At 33.7% G+C, this 18,926-nt stretch overlaps 1 protein-coding gene across 1 annotated transcript; it reads right to left on the bottom strand.

Annotated features, from left to right (window-relative positions):
* Positions 1-1,156: 1,156 nt before the first annotated feature.
* LOC104880396 (receptor like protein 21) lies at positions 1,157-17,272 on the bottom strand. The gene is made up of 4 exons (XM_010656874.3): positions 16,917-17,272; positions 4,352-4,435; positions 4,138-4,275; positions 1,157-3,395 (listed from the first exon to the last, which is right to left on the bottom strand). Exons 1-4 carry the CDS (start codon positions 17,257-17,259, stop codon positions 1,201-1,203), a joined length of 2,760 nt encoding a protein of 919 aa, XP_010655176.2. The 5' UTR covers positions 17,260-17,272; the 3' UTR covers positions 1,157-1,200.
* Positions 17,273-18,926: the final 1,654 nt, after the last annotated feature.

Below are 18,926 nucleotides of genomic sequence, written 5' to 3'. Positions count from 1 at the left end.
TTTGACCAAAAAAGTGAGTCTCTTTTTAGGTGTAATTGGGACTTTGAGATTTGAGAGCTCTAAGGTTGTAATCTCTTTCAACAATAGTGGAAATTCTTCTTTGTTTTCATTAGTGGATGTAGGCTTTAAGTTGAACCACATAAATCATCGTGTTCTATGGATTTTTGTTTTCATTCTCCTCTTCTTTTCTCCCTGTTATTATTCTATCATGGTTTTTCACAACAATAGGTATCCCCAATTAAATCCTTGTAGGATGTGGGGTATATGCCCTACACCTGAAAGTCATATAGGTTTGAAAAATATGTTTTTCTGTACACATATTTGAAAAAAGCACAAAATAAAAACTTAAATTTATAAAATCCAAATTTAATATATTTATTAAAAAATAATTACAATTTTGTTTAGTTTTATGTCAAATATACTATCTTTAACCACTTAATATTACATTTTAATGATATAATTATTAGCTTTCACTTGGGAGTACATAAAATTTGAATTATTATTAGAGAATTCCCATTTTGCATATTTCTTTACCCAAGTATATGTACAAAAATGTAGGATTTCTCTAATTCAGTTTCTTAATATCATATCAAGGAATAAATATACGTCAGGATAAAAAGAAAATCTCACTTCCTCATCACCTGCCACATTAAAAGTGGCTGTAGAAACTTCTCCTAATTCCCCTTTTAGGCAATGCTAAATGAGATGACTTCAAAAATTACAACATCACCCATTAATGACCAATTACAAAAGCAGAGGATGGATTATCCAATAAATATATTGGAAGGAAACTTTAAGACAAAATCATTAGGTAACAAACACATCTAAGGTTCCTTTTGATGGTGTTTTAAAAAAAGCACTTCTAACTTAAAAGGTGTTTTTTTTTTAGAAAAATTAAATATTTGAAAAAATTTAAAACATGTTTTTAAAAAGTTGAAAAATTACTTGTAATGCTTTTTCAAGAAACACTTGATAAGTGATTATCTTAAAAACACTTCTTACAAAAACATTTTCACTAAAAAAATTTCAAAGAGAACCACAGTTAAAAGCAATCAAAATGTTTCAATAAAACACAAAATCATTCAATAGCAAATACAGTACTTTAATAAACAACAAACACAAAATCATTCAATAGCAAATACAATACTTTAATAAACAACAAACATAAAATCATTTATTCAGATATTGAGTTTAGCTTGATTACCAAGTCCTCAGCCGAAGAAAAGAGACATGTGCTTCAATGAAATCAAAGAGCAGCTCCCTGTAGTAGGAGCTTAAGTAAAGAAACGCTGCTATGCCTAAGAATGCGACTCCATATGATCCTACAAAACTCCATAAAAATATGGCTTTCCATAAGCCAATTTCTTCTTTCTCTGAAGTTGGCGGTGTTGCTGGTGGGGGTCCAGTTGGAGTACAACTTCGCTCTAGTGGCAGTCCACAGAGAAGAGGGTTTCCCTCATAACTACTTTGGTCAAATGTCATAAACTGAAACTTCATCTCTGGAGTCTTCCCTGATAAATTGTTGTGAGCAACAGAGAAGACTGCCAAGTTGTTGAGCTCTATCAACTGTGGAGGAATTTGACCTGTCAACTCATTGTAGGATATATCCAAGCTTTCTACTTCCTTTAGGTTGGAGAATGTTTCTGGGATGGGTCCACTGAAATGATTGTGCGACAAATTTATTGTGTGTATCCCACTTAGATATCCCATTTCACGAGGAATAGGACCTGTCAATTTGTTATCTGAAAGATCCATTCCAGACATGAAGTGCAGAATGCTTCCGGCATAAGACTCAGACCTACTTTTTGATATGAATTCCACCACATCACCCTCATCAGACTCAGCATCACCGACCCCAAAAAGGAAACGGAAACGAGAGAGTTCTTCCTCATATGAGTATGTTGATAAGGAAAGATTTGCTGCCCACACATAATCAACGTTTCCAAATTTGTCCTCCCGTGCTCCTTTCCTCCCAAATGTGATAATCTGGTTGAAGCAAGAAGGAATTGACCCAGAGAGATTATTGTGAGAAAGATCCATTATCCTGATTTTTTTGAGTTGGCACAGATGAGCAGGAATTGAATCTTGAAATCGATTTCCTTTCAACAGAAGAACCCTCAAATTCGAAAGTGAACTAATCCAAGGAGGGATTGTGCCTGATAGTTTGTTGTCCCTCAAGTCCAGTGTTATGAGGGAGCGAGCTTCTGAAAGAACATATGGTATCAATGCTGTTAATTCGTTGCTGTGCAAATGTAAGTACTTCATGGTTGACAGATTGGCACAAGGAGGTATGGATGCTGGACCAATTTTGTTCTCTGAGAGGTCTAAAAAGAGGAGTTTATTGAGTTTGCAGAAGCCTGTTGGGATTTCACCTTCCAAAGAATTTCTTGACAAGACAAGTGAAGTTAACAATGAGAAGTTGCCAATCCAATCAGGAATAACACCAGAAAACGAGTTGTTGCTGATATCCAACAATTCTAGGGAGGAACTTTCCAAAAGTCCCTCTGAGATCTCTCCTGAGAGATTATTGTTCTCCAAAAATAGATAGCCTAGCCCTGTCAACTTCGATTCTTTTGGAATATTTCCATGCAAGTTATTGTTGGATAGTATCAGAACACGCAAGTAGGAAGAACCCATGAACAAGCTCCTGGGCAAGGGTCCTGAGAAATTGTTGAAGGACAAGTCTAATGATCTTAACTCTTCCATTTTGTCCACTGAGGGAGGAATGTAACCCTGCAATGCATTTCCAGACATGTTTAAGACATGCAAATTCGGAAGGACAGAACCGATGTAAGGTGGAACCTCTCCGTGGATGAGATTGGAGGAGATATCAAATAAAACCAAGTTGAGATTGGTCGAGTTAGATTGCAAATCAAGAGGACCCGTCAAGATGTTGCTCCCAATACTTAGGAATTCTAGAGCTGTATTATTCACCAATAACCAGGTAGGGACCTTTCCAGTCATGCCGCTGTGGCTGAGATCGAGCATCTGCAATTCATGCTGATTTAGAAGAAAGCTGGGTACAGCCTTGGTTGGTGTGCTGAGAGAGCAGTTAGATAACCGGAAGACTTCCAAATGAAATGGGGGAAACCATGTTGGATTTTCTATCTCAACCTTCAAAGTTTTGTTATAGTTAACAAGATCGAACACCACAAGTTGGGAGTTGTTCAGGAGTGGAGTAAATGAGGAGCCCTCAAAATAATTGTAAGAAAGAGAAATAAACTTAAGCAAATTCAGATTTGAGAAAAGAGATGCAGGTATTTCTCCCTTGAAATCATTACTGAATAGGTCAAGATAATGGAGGGATGTCAAATTGCCAAGACATGGAGGAAGATTTCCCTCAAATCTATTATTGCTGAGATCCAACTCTTCAAGGTTTCGTAGTTTGCACAATACTGCAAAAATGGATGTTTTAAGTGATATTATTAGACTGAGAGAATATTATTGGCCATAGTTATGAAGGAATAATACCATAATAATTTTGAAATTGATGACATAATTGTATTGGGTATGTTGCTTTTAACATGAAAGAAAAACTAATTACCATATATCTGTGTCTTTTAAGGTGAGAGTTTGTGATGTATTTGTTTATTACAGCAACATTATGTATATATTCATGTCAAGTGTCCTATTAGTTGCATTTTAGTTTCATACTGGAATTACACAAAAGGATTGATGATATTCTTATCACAAGATAAAGTTGCATTTTCATGGGAGAATTGTACGAAAGAATATTGACGATAAAGTCATTCCAGGGTAACACTTCATTCATGTGAAAGGAACCTTCAAGCAAAAGTTATAATAAATGGGAAGGGGATGATGTTATATACACTAATCTCACTCCTTTTCACCATCTGTTTGTGTAGAATACAGAGATAAGATTTCATCTTCGCTTCAATTTAAATCTAAAAACCCAATTTTCTTCATCTTCTATCCCTTCATTTTCTACTCCAAGAGATCACTATTCTTCGTTCTTAAGCATTAGAATACTCACCCATAACCATATTTACAACTTACATGATCATATGAATCAAATTATTTGAATAAGATTCTGACCTAGTAATGAACATTAATAGATAGGCCAACTTTGAGCATATAAATGAAATACTAAATGCAAATAAATATTTACAGTATTACCTTCGGGTGGTAGGGAGCCATTTAAATTGTTGTTGCCAAGATTTAAGATCTTAAGAGGGGTCAGAACCCCAATAGTTTGGGGAATATTACCCGTAAGCAAATTATCCCGTAGACTCAGCTCCTCCAATTTGCTTAACCCTATCAAATAATGGTCAATATGCAAGAAAGGTTGGCCCAAAGATCATTTATATATAGGATTGGGATATTATACTACCTTGGAGGGATGGGATTCTTGTGAAGGAGTTGCCATCAAGAACCAAATGTTGCAACTTGCTCAATTTGAGTGTGCCTTGGAAATCTACATGAAAATAAACGTGCAAATGATCAAGAACATCTAATGTTAGTGAATTTGCAAGTTTGAAAGACATGCCAAGTTTCCTTTGGCTCTCTTTGTGCTGCATCACTTTTTCTCTTTGCTCACTCCGTGTTTGATTATGGATATCAAGCATTTTTATTATACTTTCAATTTTAAGCATCCAAGTTACTAGTAAAATTTGTTGGGTCACTTTCTTTTTTTCTTTTTTTTATTATGGATCATTTTTTTTTTTAACTTTTTGTTGAAAACAATTCACATCCAAATTTTACATCATTCGTTTTCTACTTTTTGTTGACTTATTACTTTTTCTTAAGTTCTTTTATTAAAAATACTAAAAGTAATATATTGGTTTTTCTTTACTTTTTAAGACTAGAAATAAAACATTAAAACAAACAAACAATTTAATGTATAACACTACTAAATATTATTTAGTTTTAAGTTCTATTTAGAATTAAGTTTAAAAAAAAAAAAAACAAACACCATTTAAGACTTGAAACTTATACAAAGTTGATTGAGCCCAAAACAAAGCAAAAAAGAAGACTTAAAATGATGGAATTAGAGTACCTCTTGTATTAAAGTGGTTGAAGCATAATAAAACACTATCCTTAAATTAAAGTTGCCCTCCTCTAAAATCAATCTAAGTGCAGCAGAGTACTGGTGTTGTACCTCTAGGATTCAGCAACTAAAACATTGTCTGAGGCGCACTCCTTTAACAAGGTAAGTACAACTCAAGCAATAGAGAGGTTGACTTTAAAGAACCTTTAGAAGATATAAGGGATGAAGGGTTGTAAAGTCTGATGCAACATGATGCAACAACAGTAAGGCTAGCTACAACACAATCTCAAATGGCTACAACAGGCTCGGATGCAACAGCAGTTAGGGTACAGTACAAGCGGATGCAGTAGGGATAGAAGAATGACAGAAGCAGCAGGGTCAAATGCAGCACTCAATTTGGGTACTACAACAGCAGCAGACTTGATGTTGCAGTGGCAATGTCAAACAGGGATGGAAGAATGCTTCAGATGTTGCTACAGGGAATGACAACAAAGGAGGACAGAGGTGGACAAGGTAGTAGGCAGAGCTTAGAGAGCATAGTCATGAATGAAAGACTTTGAGGGGAGGGATCTATTTATAAGCGAAGTCCAATAGGATTCTCCTATAAATTAAGCTCCAAGATAAAATAAAAATAAAAATTAAATCAAATAATTAATTTAACATGGTTTTGACTTATTCAAATGCCTCTAATTCGTGCTTACCTCTAACTAGAAAGACTTGGCCCATGACTCTCCAATTGAGAGTGACCAAGTCAAGAAAATGAAAATAATTTAAATTTCCCCTTTCAAAAAAGTTGTTTGAATCATGTGCGTACATAGGAAGTCCCTCTAGGCGCAATGCACACACATGACATGCATTAAGGTTTCCTGAATTGGGTCACCTGAAATCCCATTGGAATGGGCTTGGTTTCCATGGGCGTGCAAGGCTCCAACTTCCCTTTACACAAGCCCAAGAGGCTAAAGAAGTGGGAAATTATATAAAGACAAAAAGGTTTCAATTCATTTCCAATATGGGATTGCCATCTTATAGCTTTTGCACTCAACATTCACACACACACACACACTCTTCCTATAATCCCCAATAAAGCATGAGTGAAGAAGGAAATTACTATAGGAAAACTAGAATCCAATGCATTAGTACTGGTGCCCATAGGCTATGAACACCAACTTTAGGAAAAATAGGTTTTGAGTTATAGAAACCTAGTGAAAAATATATTTCTATGAAAGTGTTTTTGTATGTAATTCAAGGAACCTATTATCTACATTGGTTTCTTAACTACAAGTTGTACATAACAAGTTAGCACAAATAAGTCATTTACCCTACTTAGATATCCATGAGAGCTCTAGAGAATCCTACCTAAGTTCTCATAGGAAGCAACCCCACTTGCACTCTCATGCATATAGGTGAATCTATCAAGTGTGTCCTATAATTAAATAAATCATTTGTAAGAAGTAAAGACTCATCCTCAATCATTGTAAAATACACTCTATCTACACCTTAGGGATGTACCCATATGGACCTATTCATGGGATCTCCATTCTAGTAGGTTGGGTTACCATCACTCTTGATTTCTATATTGGGAATAAGCCTCATCCCCCTCAATATTTCTTCCACTAATTTCCTATTTACTGAATTGGTCAAAGTATCAGCCAAATTCAACTATGACTTCACAAATTTTAGAGATATAATCCTTATCTCAAGTAGTTATCTCATAGTATTGTGTCTTAAGTGTATATGGTTGTCTTTCCCATTAAATATTTAACTCTTAGCCTTAAATATTATAGCTTGGCTATCATAATGCATAGACACAGATGGTGTTAGTCTCATCCATAAAGGGATATCTGCTAAAAGATTTCTAAGCTACTTAACCTTAAAGCTTGTCTTCTCTTAGGATATAAACTCAACCTTCATAATAGACCGAGAAATGCAATTTTTATTGACAAACTTCTAAAAAATTGCACCTCTTCCAAGGGTAAAAACATATCTACTAGTGAATCTCATTTCATTTTAATTAGAGATCCCTTTAATGTCACTAAATCATTTAAGGACATTTGGGAATCCATTATAGCACATAGTCAAGTGTGTCTCTCAATTACTTCAGTACTCTACAAATAGCGACCTAGTGGCCTTGATTGGGACTCTAGGTGTAGCGGCTTAATCTCCCTACTACATAGGCAATGTCACATTTGGTGAAATTCGTTAAATACATTAGGCTCCCAATGATTCGAGCATATTCAATTTAGGTAACACAATGTTCTTCATTTTTTTTGCAACTATGAGTTGAGATCATAAGAAGCTAGCTAACACTAGTTTATAATCAAAGCGTTCAAACTTCCTTAAGATCTTCTCAACATAGTGTTCTTGAGTCCTATAATTACCTCTTCCACTCCAAGGTCTTTCATGTAAAACTTAGATCCTACTAATTTTTTGGTCTCATAAATAACCTCTATGTTTGTTCCAAAAATTAGCATGTCATCAACATACAAGTAAATAACACAACACATGTGTTATCCTCAAATTTAAATACATTTATTAGCATCATTAATGGAAAATACATTAGTTATTAATACATGATCAAATTTTTTATGCCACTATTTGGGTCATTGTTTTAACCCATATAGTGATTTAAATAGCCTTCTTACCTTATACTCTTTTCTTGGAACCACATAACCCTTAGGTTGGTCCATATGAATTTCCTTTTTTGATTCCCCATTGAAGAATGTATTCTTGGCATTCATCCAGTTTATTACTAGGTTATGAATGGAAGCTGGAGTGATTAACACTCTAATAGAGGATATTTTGGTCACATGGGCAAAAGTGTCAAAGCAATCTACACCCTTCCTTTGTTTAAACCCTTTGACAACTAAACATGCCTTATACTTCTCTATGGACCGATTTGGATTTAACTTTCTTTTAAAGATCCATTTACAACCTATAGTCTTTGCACTAGGAGGTAAATCCACTATCTCCCATGTATGATTATATATGATAGATTCAATTTCATTATTAAGAGCCTCCTAGAATGGTGCATCTAGAGAACTTATAGTTTCTTTGTAGGTCTAAGGTCTTCGTCTATTAGGAAGGTGTAGATATCATCTCCAAGGTTTGTTTCTTTCCTATCTATTTTACTTCTTCTTAGTTCAATTTCAAAATATTAGATTCATCTCTAATTATTCTCTAAATTTGTTCTTTCCTATTGGGTTTCATAGGAGATATATTTTCAAACAAATCAACATTCTTTGTTTCTATTATGTTGTTCACTTCTACAAGGTTGTTTTTAAGTTTAATATCCAAAAACCTGTATGTTACCCTATTCTTAACAAACCCTATGAATACTACATCAAAGGTTTTATAACCTAGTTTCCCTTTCTTAGGTTTAGGAAAAAGCACTTTAGCAAAACACTCCTACACTTTCAAGTATGCTATGTTAGCTACATAATCCTTCCATGTTTTAATAGTTTTCTTGTTAGGTATTCTATTTTGAATATGAAAAGCAAAGAAGATAGTTTCCCACAAGTTCAAGGGGACTCTTGAACTTACCAACATTGTGTTCATCATGTCCTTTAGAGTTCTACTTTTTCTCTTTACCACTCTATTGGATTTAAGGGAGTAAGAAGGAGTATTCTCATGAATAATCCTATGATCTTCACAAAAAGAGTTAAAGGGGTTGGACTTATACTATCCTCCCTTATCAATTCTCTTTCTCTTTATTTTCTTAGTTGATTTTCTACTTCATTTTTGTATTTGATGAAAATGTCTCTTGCTTCATCTTTGTTTCTTAACAAACATATCTTATGTACCTTGAGTAGTTGTTTATGAAAGTTATGTAGAATTTTTCACCACCTCTTGTAATTGTACTTTTTAGATATCTTAAGTTACCATGAATTAAACTTAATGGTTCTTAATCCTCTTTTCTACAAATTTTCAAGATTTCTTGTGATTCTAGGTTCCACACATGATTCACATTTTCCATGGTTAAACTAAGAATTAAACTTAGATCAACCATTTTCCTTATATAAGCAAAGTTCACATGTCTTAGTCTACCATTCCAAAAATAATAAGAATCAACTAAGTAAGCAAAAGAAGATGCATTATTATTACTAATAATATCATAACATCCAGCATAAAGAGAACCTAATTACAATAGCCCTTCACAACAAATACATCATTCTCAATTAAAACGATTTTAGCAATCCTCACTCCTATCTTTCCAAGCAAAGATACTAACACCAAGTTGCAACAACTATTCGACATGTGAAGGACATCACATAGGGTAAGCACTTTGCCTAAGGTCAGCTTGAGGAAAACTTTTCCTTTGCCACTCACTAGGGACATTCTGGCTAGAATCATCCATAAACACTCATTTCTCTCCTTATTGCCATAGATGTGCCTAGTAGCCTAAAGTCTATCACCCAGTCCTTCACCGCTAGTGACCATGCACACCTTAGAGGAGACTATAGCAACAATCACCTCTATCTCTATTAGGTTTGCTCTTAGGTTGGACTTCTCAAATCTCTTTCTATGATGTTCAAGATTGACATAGACAAAGCAATTACTCCTCTATTTGATAGTTAGGTTCTGGACCTTATTTGTTGTATTAGGCTTGGTCTTAGAGTTTTGCTTTTTAGAGATATTATTTTTAGGCTTAAGTTTTGTTTCTAATGTATTAGCCTTAAAGACAATTCATTGTACTTCTCAGCCTTGCCCATATTTTTGTTTTGTTCTTTAATTTGAATATGGATTTTAACATCGTCTAGGTATATTTGTTTTCTTCTTGTGCTTTATGTTATTTTTATAATCTTTCTAAGGATTTGGAAGAGTTTCAATTAAATAATCAACCAAAAAAGGTTCCTGCAGATTTATGTCCTCATTAGCATAGTCATTGATTAGCAAATGTTAGTAATGGATTTGAGATCATTCATCTCTATCCTCGACCATTTGGATTTTTTTTTTTAATTCCCTATGGCATATTTATGAGTTCCTAATTAGTACTCAAAAAGTGCTATTTGATAGCTTGTAATTAACTCTTTTAAACACTTTTGAGTAGTAGTTATTACCTTTTAACTCAATTAACATATTAAAGACCTTTGCAATCATTTCTAATCAAATTGTGTAAGTTTTAGTATTTTTGATAGTAATTTGATCACCAAAGCAATCCGAGATTGAGGAGAGTTCTTTGGAATCCATGGCAAAGCAATGGGAAGCTCAGTAATATGAAGAACCAAAGCTTTAAAGCTTTATAGTCCTTTGCTATAAGCAAATCATGAATGCAAGGAGGGAAAGCAAAGAGAGAAATCTAACATGAAGCATTCAAGAGAACAGAAACTGTCAGCCACTTTTGGAGCACTTCCTGGAGCTCAAATTATTCATACTATAAGTCGTTTTGAAGATCGGGAAGTCAGCAATCCAACACTTCAAACGGTGTGTGATTCGGAGTTGAAATGAAGGAGTTAGAGCCATTGGAAGCCGATCACACCAAGTTGAAGGCCAATTTCCCGGGCTGCGAAATCAGCCTTTGGCTGCGAAATGGTGTCCTTCAGGTTGCGAAATTTCACAGCCATCTTGCATGCCTGCAAAATTCTCCTGAGTGCTTCCCGATATTTGCGACCGAGATTTTTAGATTTTTTGCTTTAGATATTTGATGTCTAAATCCCCATTCTCTCCTTGTAATCCACCTATCATAGGATTCCTTAGTTATTAAGCAAGAACAAAGGGTAAATAGCCTCATATATATTGTTTGTAATTTACATTACAGTAAGATGTCGGGGAGCTTGTTCTTAGACACAACTTTTGTATAGTTTTGAAAGGAAGTAAAATGCAGAGCTTTGCTTTGCCTTACCTACTCGTTTTGATTGTATTTATATTTTTTCTTACTAGCCAAACAAGCTCTGAGGATGTTTCCTCAGAGAATGAGTGGCTAGGCTTTTAGTTCCTTGGAGCTAAGGTAGCCGAGTAAGGTCCCGAATGCAAGAATTGGTAGTTTTCTTGTTTTAGCTGTTAATGAAGAGAAAGTGTGACCCATTAATGATTTCTATGTTTTTAGTTAACTTAAAACACCTTCAATTCACCTAGGCTAACACTTGGTAAGGCAAGTGATCTCCGTTCATGGAGATGCACTAGTTTATGTCTAGCGAGCCTTTGGGAGGTGACTTGAAGGTAGGATTTTCTAGAATTACCAACACTTGGTAAGCTTTTGGACTCTAAGGAGACATCCATTAGTTATCTCTTGCGAGCTTGAGAAGGGAAGTCCAAGGTTAATGATCACCTTGAATGGCGAATGCTAGGTGAGAGGCACGAGCCATTGCAAGTTGCATCAGTGAGATGGAATTAGTGCTGAAATCTATTAAGGGGGAACATCTGTACAACACCGGTTAGAGAATTAACTATATGTTAATTCTCTAATGCGAGGAAAAGATTCAAGTGACCAGAGCTTTGTTTTTGCATGAGGAGCCTCCCCAGTGAACCTAAAACTCCAAGGAATGCTTTTCTTCATAAGTAATTCCCATTACTTTCTTTTTAGTTAGCTTAAAGCAAATCATTTTTCAACCAAAGTTTATGTTTTCTTCTTAAGCTAACCTTGAAATGAAAAAGCACCAATTCAACTTTGAATTGGTATCAGTTGTAAGTTGAAAACCCTTCCCAGTGAACGATCCTAGAGCCACTATGCTATATTAGCTAAAGCTATCCTAGTGCATGGTGATATAGGTTATAAATTTTGTTGATTACTCCCATTTGAGGACCAAACTCATGATACACCAATTGGGAACGAATCAGTTCCTATACTTCCAAAACATGTTCTTTATTCATGACATCTCAAATGTCCTTAGCCACCCTATATTGATAGTAAACGTTAAACAACTCATTCGAGAGTGTGCTAAGGATAGCATATCTAGCTTTTTTGTTTCTCGTTTTCTAGTTAGGAAAATTCTTAGAGTTGTCCTTGGGTTTTTGGATCGGTCAAAACATGTGTCAAGTTTCCAACATCAATTGCAAAGAAAACCCTTTCCAACCATCTATTGAAGAATGTTCCATTGAAGGAATCAATCTTAAAGGTACCATGACAAGTGTGAACTAGGGAAGTCTTTACTAAATGGTCTACTTTAAGATTATTAAGTCAAGAATATACTTGAAACATATACAAATCTAACCAACCCTAAAACAGAACAAATAAGAAAATTAAAAGAATAGAATTAGAGCACTTATTGGATTAGAGATATTAAGGCATGACAAGCACTATCCTTAAAATAAATACACCCTCCTTTGAGATCAGTCTAGTAGGAAACCAACATCCCACCTCCAAGATTCTATAGTCAAAACCTTATGTAAGGTGCACACCTTGGACAAGGTAAGCAAATCTCGAGCAATAATTGAGTCATTAAAGAACCTCTAGAAGATGTATGGGGGGTGAAGGGTTATAGAGTCGAATGCAACAAGAGGAAGGTTATAGCCCTATGCAGCAATAGTAAAGCTGTAAAACAGTCTTGAATGGTTGCAATAGACTCAGATGTAGTAGCAGTGAGGCTCCAACATAAGTGGATGCAGTAGGGATGGAAGAATGTTGAATGCAAAAAGGTTGAATACAACACTTGATTCAAGTATTGCAACAACAACAAACTTGGATGTTGTAGTGGCAATAGTGAACAAGAATTCATGCAAGGAACGACAATAGAGTGGCAAAGGTGGATAAGGCAATAGGAAGAGCGACAAAGCAGTGAGAGAGTACAATCATGAATGAGAGACTTTGAGGGAAGGGATCTATTTATAGGCAATGTCCAACGAGGCTCTACTATAAAAGCTCCATGACCAAAAAAATAAAAATTAAATCAAATAATTAATTTAATATAGTCTAGCTTTCTCCACATTCAAATGCCACCTCCATGGCCAAAATAAATAAATAAATAAATCAAATAATTAATTCAACACATTCTAGCTTACTCATTCAAATGCCTCTAACCCATTTTCACCGTCTCTAACCCATTCTCACCTTTACTAGGCATTCAATTCCACTTTGAAGGGGTAAAGGTTTATGTGTGATGCATAGGGACGACGACCCACTTTAAGGTTTCTCAAATTGGGTCACTTGCACACAAGGTTCCCACTTTCCTCTCCATAAGCCCAAGAGGCTAAGAATGCTGGAAACTATATAAAGACAAAAAGGTTTTAATTCCTTTCCAATGTGGGATTGGCTCCTTTTAGCTTTTGCATTAAAAATTCACACACTCTTTCTATGAAATTCAATAGAGTTGCACTTGAAAACTTCACAATCTAAGTTATTTATGAAGTTTTACTTTAGTTATGTTAACTTTCATATTTTCTTTAACCTTTTAAAAAAAATCAATCAAAGAGTTAAATATATATATATATATATATATAAAAGTACAAAAAAAAAATTAAACAAATAGATATTGAGAAAATTATAAATTTGTAGCAAGAAACAATATTTTATTTTTATTTTATTCTTTATTTTGTTTCTTAGCTTTAATTATATTTGTAATAATGTTTTGTTTTTTTATTTAATCCTTGATAGCAACTAACATGGTTTTTATTCCATTATAATGCAAAGAGGTAAGAAGATGAAATATTTTATTAAGAAATGTTGGATTGTTAGAATTTTAGGTGTTAAACTACTATTAACTACTTGAGGATCAAGAAAGATTTTTTCAATTGAGGTGATCTACACTATTAATAGTGTTGGAAAGTGTCTCAAATTGTATTTTTGAGTCAACTGGAAAGTTATTGATAGCGTTCTAATAAAAGATATTCTTACATGTGAGTTTCCTATTATTATAGGGAATATCCTATTATGAGATCTTTTTTTAGGAAAAGACATCTTTAACAATTATACACTTAGTTTCCTATATGGAATTTTCCTTTGTAATTAGAAAAAAAAAATATAGGAAGAGATTTTGATCAAAATACTAAGTCTCTTTTTAGGTATAAATTGGGGGTTTGGAATTTGAGAACTTCAAGAGTTCTAATCTCCTTTTCACAATAGTGAAAGTTCTTCTTCATCTTCACTTGTGGATGTAGACTTAAAGTTGAACCACGTAAATAGTTGTGTTTTGTTTTCGTTTTTTTATTCTTTTCTCCTTATTATTATTCTTTATCGTGGTTTTACATAACAAATTAATATCAGAGCTTAGGTTATTAGACCTGGAATAACGACAAAGTTTCAGGTTGAAAAGTTTGATGGAAGAAATGATTTCAGTTTGTGGCTTATTAAGATGCATGCCTTATCAACAGGGTAGATAGGCTCTACCAACAACGATGTTTGATGAAGAGAAGGATGAACTTATGGATAAAGCACATAGTGCTATTCTATTGTGTTTGAGTAATGACTTTGTGAGGTTGTAAAAAAGGGTACGACTACCAAGTTATAGTTGAAGCTAGAAAGTCTGTATATGACCAAGACTTTTACAAATTGCTTATATTTAAAGAAGCAGTTGTTTACTCTCCAGATGAAACAAGGTACGCCTATTAAAGACCACCTTGATGAGTTTAATAAAACTATCATGAATTTGAGAAAAATTGATGTTAGAATTGATGATGAAGACTAAGCCATAATTTTGATGTGTTCCTTATCGAATTCTTATGAGCACTTCGTAGATATCATGATGTATGGTAGAGAAACTCTCTCCATAGAAGATGTTAGAGCAGCCTTGAACTTAAGGGAGTTGAAGAAAAGGGTGTTTGAGAGTAGAGAAGAAGACTCATGTGAAGGTTTGGTGGCTAGAGTGAGAACAAGAAAGAAAAATAATGGCAGAAAAGGTCAATCTAAATTGAAGTCCAAAGGAAACAACAAATGTTTCAAGCATAAGAAAGAAGGGCACTATGTAAAAAATTATCCAGATCGTAAAGGAAAAGAAAAAAAAATAAAACTTTCAATTCTGGTGATACAGTAGTTGTAAAAGAAAATCTAGATACTATAGATGTTCTTTCAATTACTGTTAATAACTCAGGTGATGAGTGGATTCTTTATTTAGGGTGCTTCTATCATATGTCTCCTAATAGGGACTGATTCAGTACCTACCAACTCATAGACAGTGGGAAGGTTCTCATGGGAAACAATTTAGTCTGTAAGGTTGTTGGGATAAGCATAATTCGAATTAAGATGCATGATGGCATTGTAAGGACATTAACTAATGTAAGGCATGTTCCAAAATTGAAGAAAAATTTGGTTTCTTTAAGGACACTTGACTCCAATTAATGCACATATAAAGCTAGAGGTGTAGTTTTGAGGATTTCAAAGAATGCTCTTGTTGTGATGAAAGGAAATAAAACTAATGATCTTTATACATTGTAGGGTAGAGCGGTTATAGGTGCAGCTGCAGTTTCAACCTCAAAATCAATTATAAAGATTACTAGATTATGGCATATGTGGCTTAAGCATATGAATGAGACAGGGTTGACAATTTTGAGGAAACAAGGTTTACTTGATGGACAAAAATTGGGAGAATTGGATTTTTGTGAGCATTGTGTGTTTTGGGAAACAATGTAGGGTGAAATTCAATGTAGATGTTCATAGAACTAAAGGTATATTAGATTATATCCATTCGGATCTTTAGGGCCCTTCTCAGGTTATATCACATGGTGGTGAGAGATATATGTTGACCTTTATTGATGATTACTCTAGAAAGGTTTGGGTATATATCTTTAAACATAAGAATGATGTCTTCGGGAAGTTCAAGCAATGAAAAGCCATGATCGAGAAGCAGATTGGAAAACAAATCAATGGCTTAAGAATTGACAATGACATGGAATTCTGTGGGAAAGAGTTCAATGAGTTTTTTAATAATGAAGGTATTGTGAGACACCGCATAGTTAGGCATACTCCACAGCAAAATGGTGTTACAAAATGGATGAAAAAAACTCTTTTAGATAAAGAACGATGCATGCTTTTGAATGTAGGGTTGTCAAAAGAACCACACTTGACAACTAGTTGAGAAACCTAAAAATCAAAAGATTGTTGGTTGCAAATGGGTCTTAAAAAAAGAAAGGAAGGAATTCCAGAAGTAGAGGATGCTAGGTTCAAAGCGCACTTGGTGGCCAAGGGCTACACACAAAAGGAAGGTGTGGACTTCAATGAAGTATTGTCTTCGGTTGTGAAGGTTTTCTTAAATTTTGCTTGGTCATAATACAAAGTTGTTGTCTTTATTTTCTTAATAATACACCATAGGGACTTCAATGACCAAGCAAAATTTAAGAAAACCTTGAAATAAAAATTTACATTGATACAAATAAACTTGTCAAGATAATAATTTTTTTAAGAAAAATCATTTCCTAATTTTGTCGCATACAAATTTGCCATAAAGATGGAAGTGTAATAGAGAGAGAAATAATAGTTTTAGGGAGAGAAATAAAGAGAAAGGTAGTTTTAGTATCTCAACATTTTATTTCATACTCAAGTGCTTTTTTTTTTTCTTTATGCATCTTCAAATATTTATTTTTGTTGAGGAGTACTAGGAACATTTCTAACTTTTTAAAAATATTTTTAACTTCTAGTCTAGCTTAAAACTAATGAAGTGCTGTCAAATATAGCAAGTGTTTTAGGTCCTAGCACTCCAGGGACACTTAATGCATGGGAAAAAGAGATATTTTAAATTGACTAAAAATGGCAAAGTATGATGTAGTATTACTATTAGGGTTCAAATTTTGGGATTAAGATTCGTTTGATAGTAATTTTAGGAAGTATTTTTTAACTTTTTTAGCATTTAAATTTTTTTTTATCAAAAGAGTTATCTTTAAGTAATAGAAATATTAGAAATGCTTCTTCAAATTGTGATTAAACAAGCTCTAAGTGATCATCTATACATGTAATCAATAGGCTCCAAGAACTACAATGCAAGAGTGGGTTGGTAATTACAAAACTTTTTATGCTTTCTTGGGAGAAAAGAAAGAAGATACATACCTAAAAAATGGTTGTTGCCAAAGTTTAAACTTCGAAGTTCCTCAAAGGGAAGGAAAAGCGTGGCATTCAATATGGCCTTCTCATCCAATAAGCCGCTGAGATCCATTTCAATCACTCGACCTGTGTGTTCGTCACACGTGACTTCTGTCCAAAGGCAACAGTCATCCTCCCCACCCCAACGAGAACGAATGGCATATGAATGATCATTCCAGGAAGCTTTGATCTGCACAAGGGCAGTTTTCTCTTCTTTCAAGCACCCTAAACATCCTCCACCAAGTACTAACAAAATCCAGAGACACAGAACGAGAGGCACTTCCATTTGTAGTTCTGGATGGATATGCATCTATGCTATTGTATTTTTATGTGTTCTTCTTATTTGTAAACCCTTAAGCTTGAGGTTGGTGATCGTGGGACCGTTGCTTTAAATGTGAATTGGGGTTTGAAAGTTTCAACGTCTTAGTTTTTCCACTTGCATTGTCTCCATCCTTGACTTGACCCAATAATCTATATCTTCTTTTCATACCATGTTCATATTTCAAGCAGCGTCTCTCAGACGTCTCAATATTAAAAGGTTGGTTTGTGTGTGGAAGTCTCCAAAACAAGCCACTTTCTACCTCCTCTTTTTCGTATGCTTCCTTCTTTTCAACTCCTGACGGTCATAGTGTCTCTCTCCCCCCTTGCGGTCCCTTGTTCTTTTTTCTTTCACTCCGCTCCCCTTTCTCTTTATGCCCCTTGTTCTTTTTCTTTTCATGTTCCTTTGTTTTCAAGGATGAAAATATCATTTGAGATATCGATCAACAAATTTTATATAAATATTGAAATATCTTAAATATTGGACAAAAAAATTTATAAGAACAATAAACCAAAAATTCATCAAAACTCATAAGTAAAAAAAAAAAAAAAACACTGAAGATTTGCAGCTGCCGAGTATGAAATTTTGCATGGCTAAGATACTTCCATTTAAGATATAGGACTTTAACTTATTATAAAATTTTGATTCTATCTCTTTTCAATTTTAAATTTCAAGTTATGATTGAGATCAATCAAAATTTAATAATCCTGGATTGCACTTAAATTGATTAGAGTTAACAAATTCAAAAAATTAAGGAACCAAGAAATTGGATTTTGAAAATAAAAGTTTGGACTACCTAATCAACTTATTTTAGATTAAGACTAATATTCATTTAAAAAAATTAAGAATTAGTGAAATTTTAATGAAAGATGAAAAAAAAAATTAAAAAGTTGGTAAATGGAAGTGTAAAACAGATAAAAAAAGGTACTTTAGAAATAAGGGAACCAATGTTATTTAAGTGCAACAAAAACACATAAGGTTAGTTTACCTTCCCTAAAATATGAATTTTATATTTATAAAAAAAACCAAATATTAAAAATAAAACTTTTTATACTACAAATAAATAAATAAAACAAAATTTTGTTATTTAATATTCAAATTCTATTAAACTATTGATTGAAAATTTAAAAATCATCCTAATAATCTTTTATTCAACTATTTTTCTTTTATTTCTTCTTATAGTGATTAAATACAAAATAAATATATAAATAAGATTATAAATATTTTTAAACACTGCAGTATTAAAAACGGTTTATACTTTTTAATTTTTTTTAATGTTTTTGTGAGCTTTAATTTTTATTTCAAAATTTAGATTAAATATTTCAATAACAATCAATCATCAAATCCTTGTGCAAACCTATTTCTCCTCTTTACTATTGTCCCCATTTTATAATTGAAGTTCTACCTTCTACATGTCTAAATTACTCAGATTGTTCCACATGTAAATAATCCATGATAAATTGGTGATCAATTTCTTTTGAATTTCTTTCCCAAACTTTTGAGGAGTTGGTGAGCTCTATCCCCACACATTGTTGTGTTCTTTATCATCTTTATGTCACAGATGGCTCATGGCCCACAAATTATTTAATTTCTTTCTACACTTTTGACTTTGTGTTCTTTATCATCTTTATGTCACTGATGGCTCATGGCCCACAAAT

The sequence above is a fragment of the Vitis vinifera genome, chromosome 9 (genome assembly GCF_030704535.1).
Source record: "Vitis vinifera cultivar Pinot Noir 40024 chromosome 9, ASM3070453v1".
Lineage (NCBI taxonomy): Eukaryota > Viridiplantae > Streptophyta > Magnoliopsida > Vitales > Vitaceae > Vitis > Vitis vinifera.
This window is presented reverse-complemented; position numbering and strand designations above follow the sequence as displayed.

Bases quoted from the DNA above. Each gene is read 5' to 3' on its own strand.
- LOC104880396 (XM_010656874.3), bottom strand. From the start codon at position 17,259: ATGCATATCCATCCAGAACTACAAATGGAAGTGCCTCTCGTTCTGTGT. The intron at 4,276-4,351 runs GTAGTATAATAT...ATTATTTGATAG, and splicing joins AAGAATCCCATCCCTCCAAG to GGTTAAGCAAATTGGAGGAG. The intron at 3,396-4,137 runs GTAATACTGTAA...CCATTTTTGCAG, and splicing joins TGGCTCCCTACCACCCGAAG to TATTGTGCAAACTACGAAAC.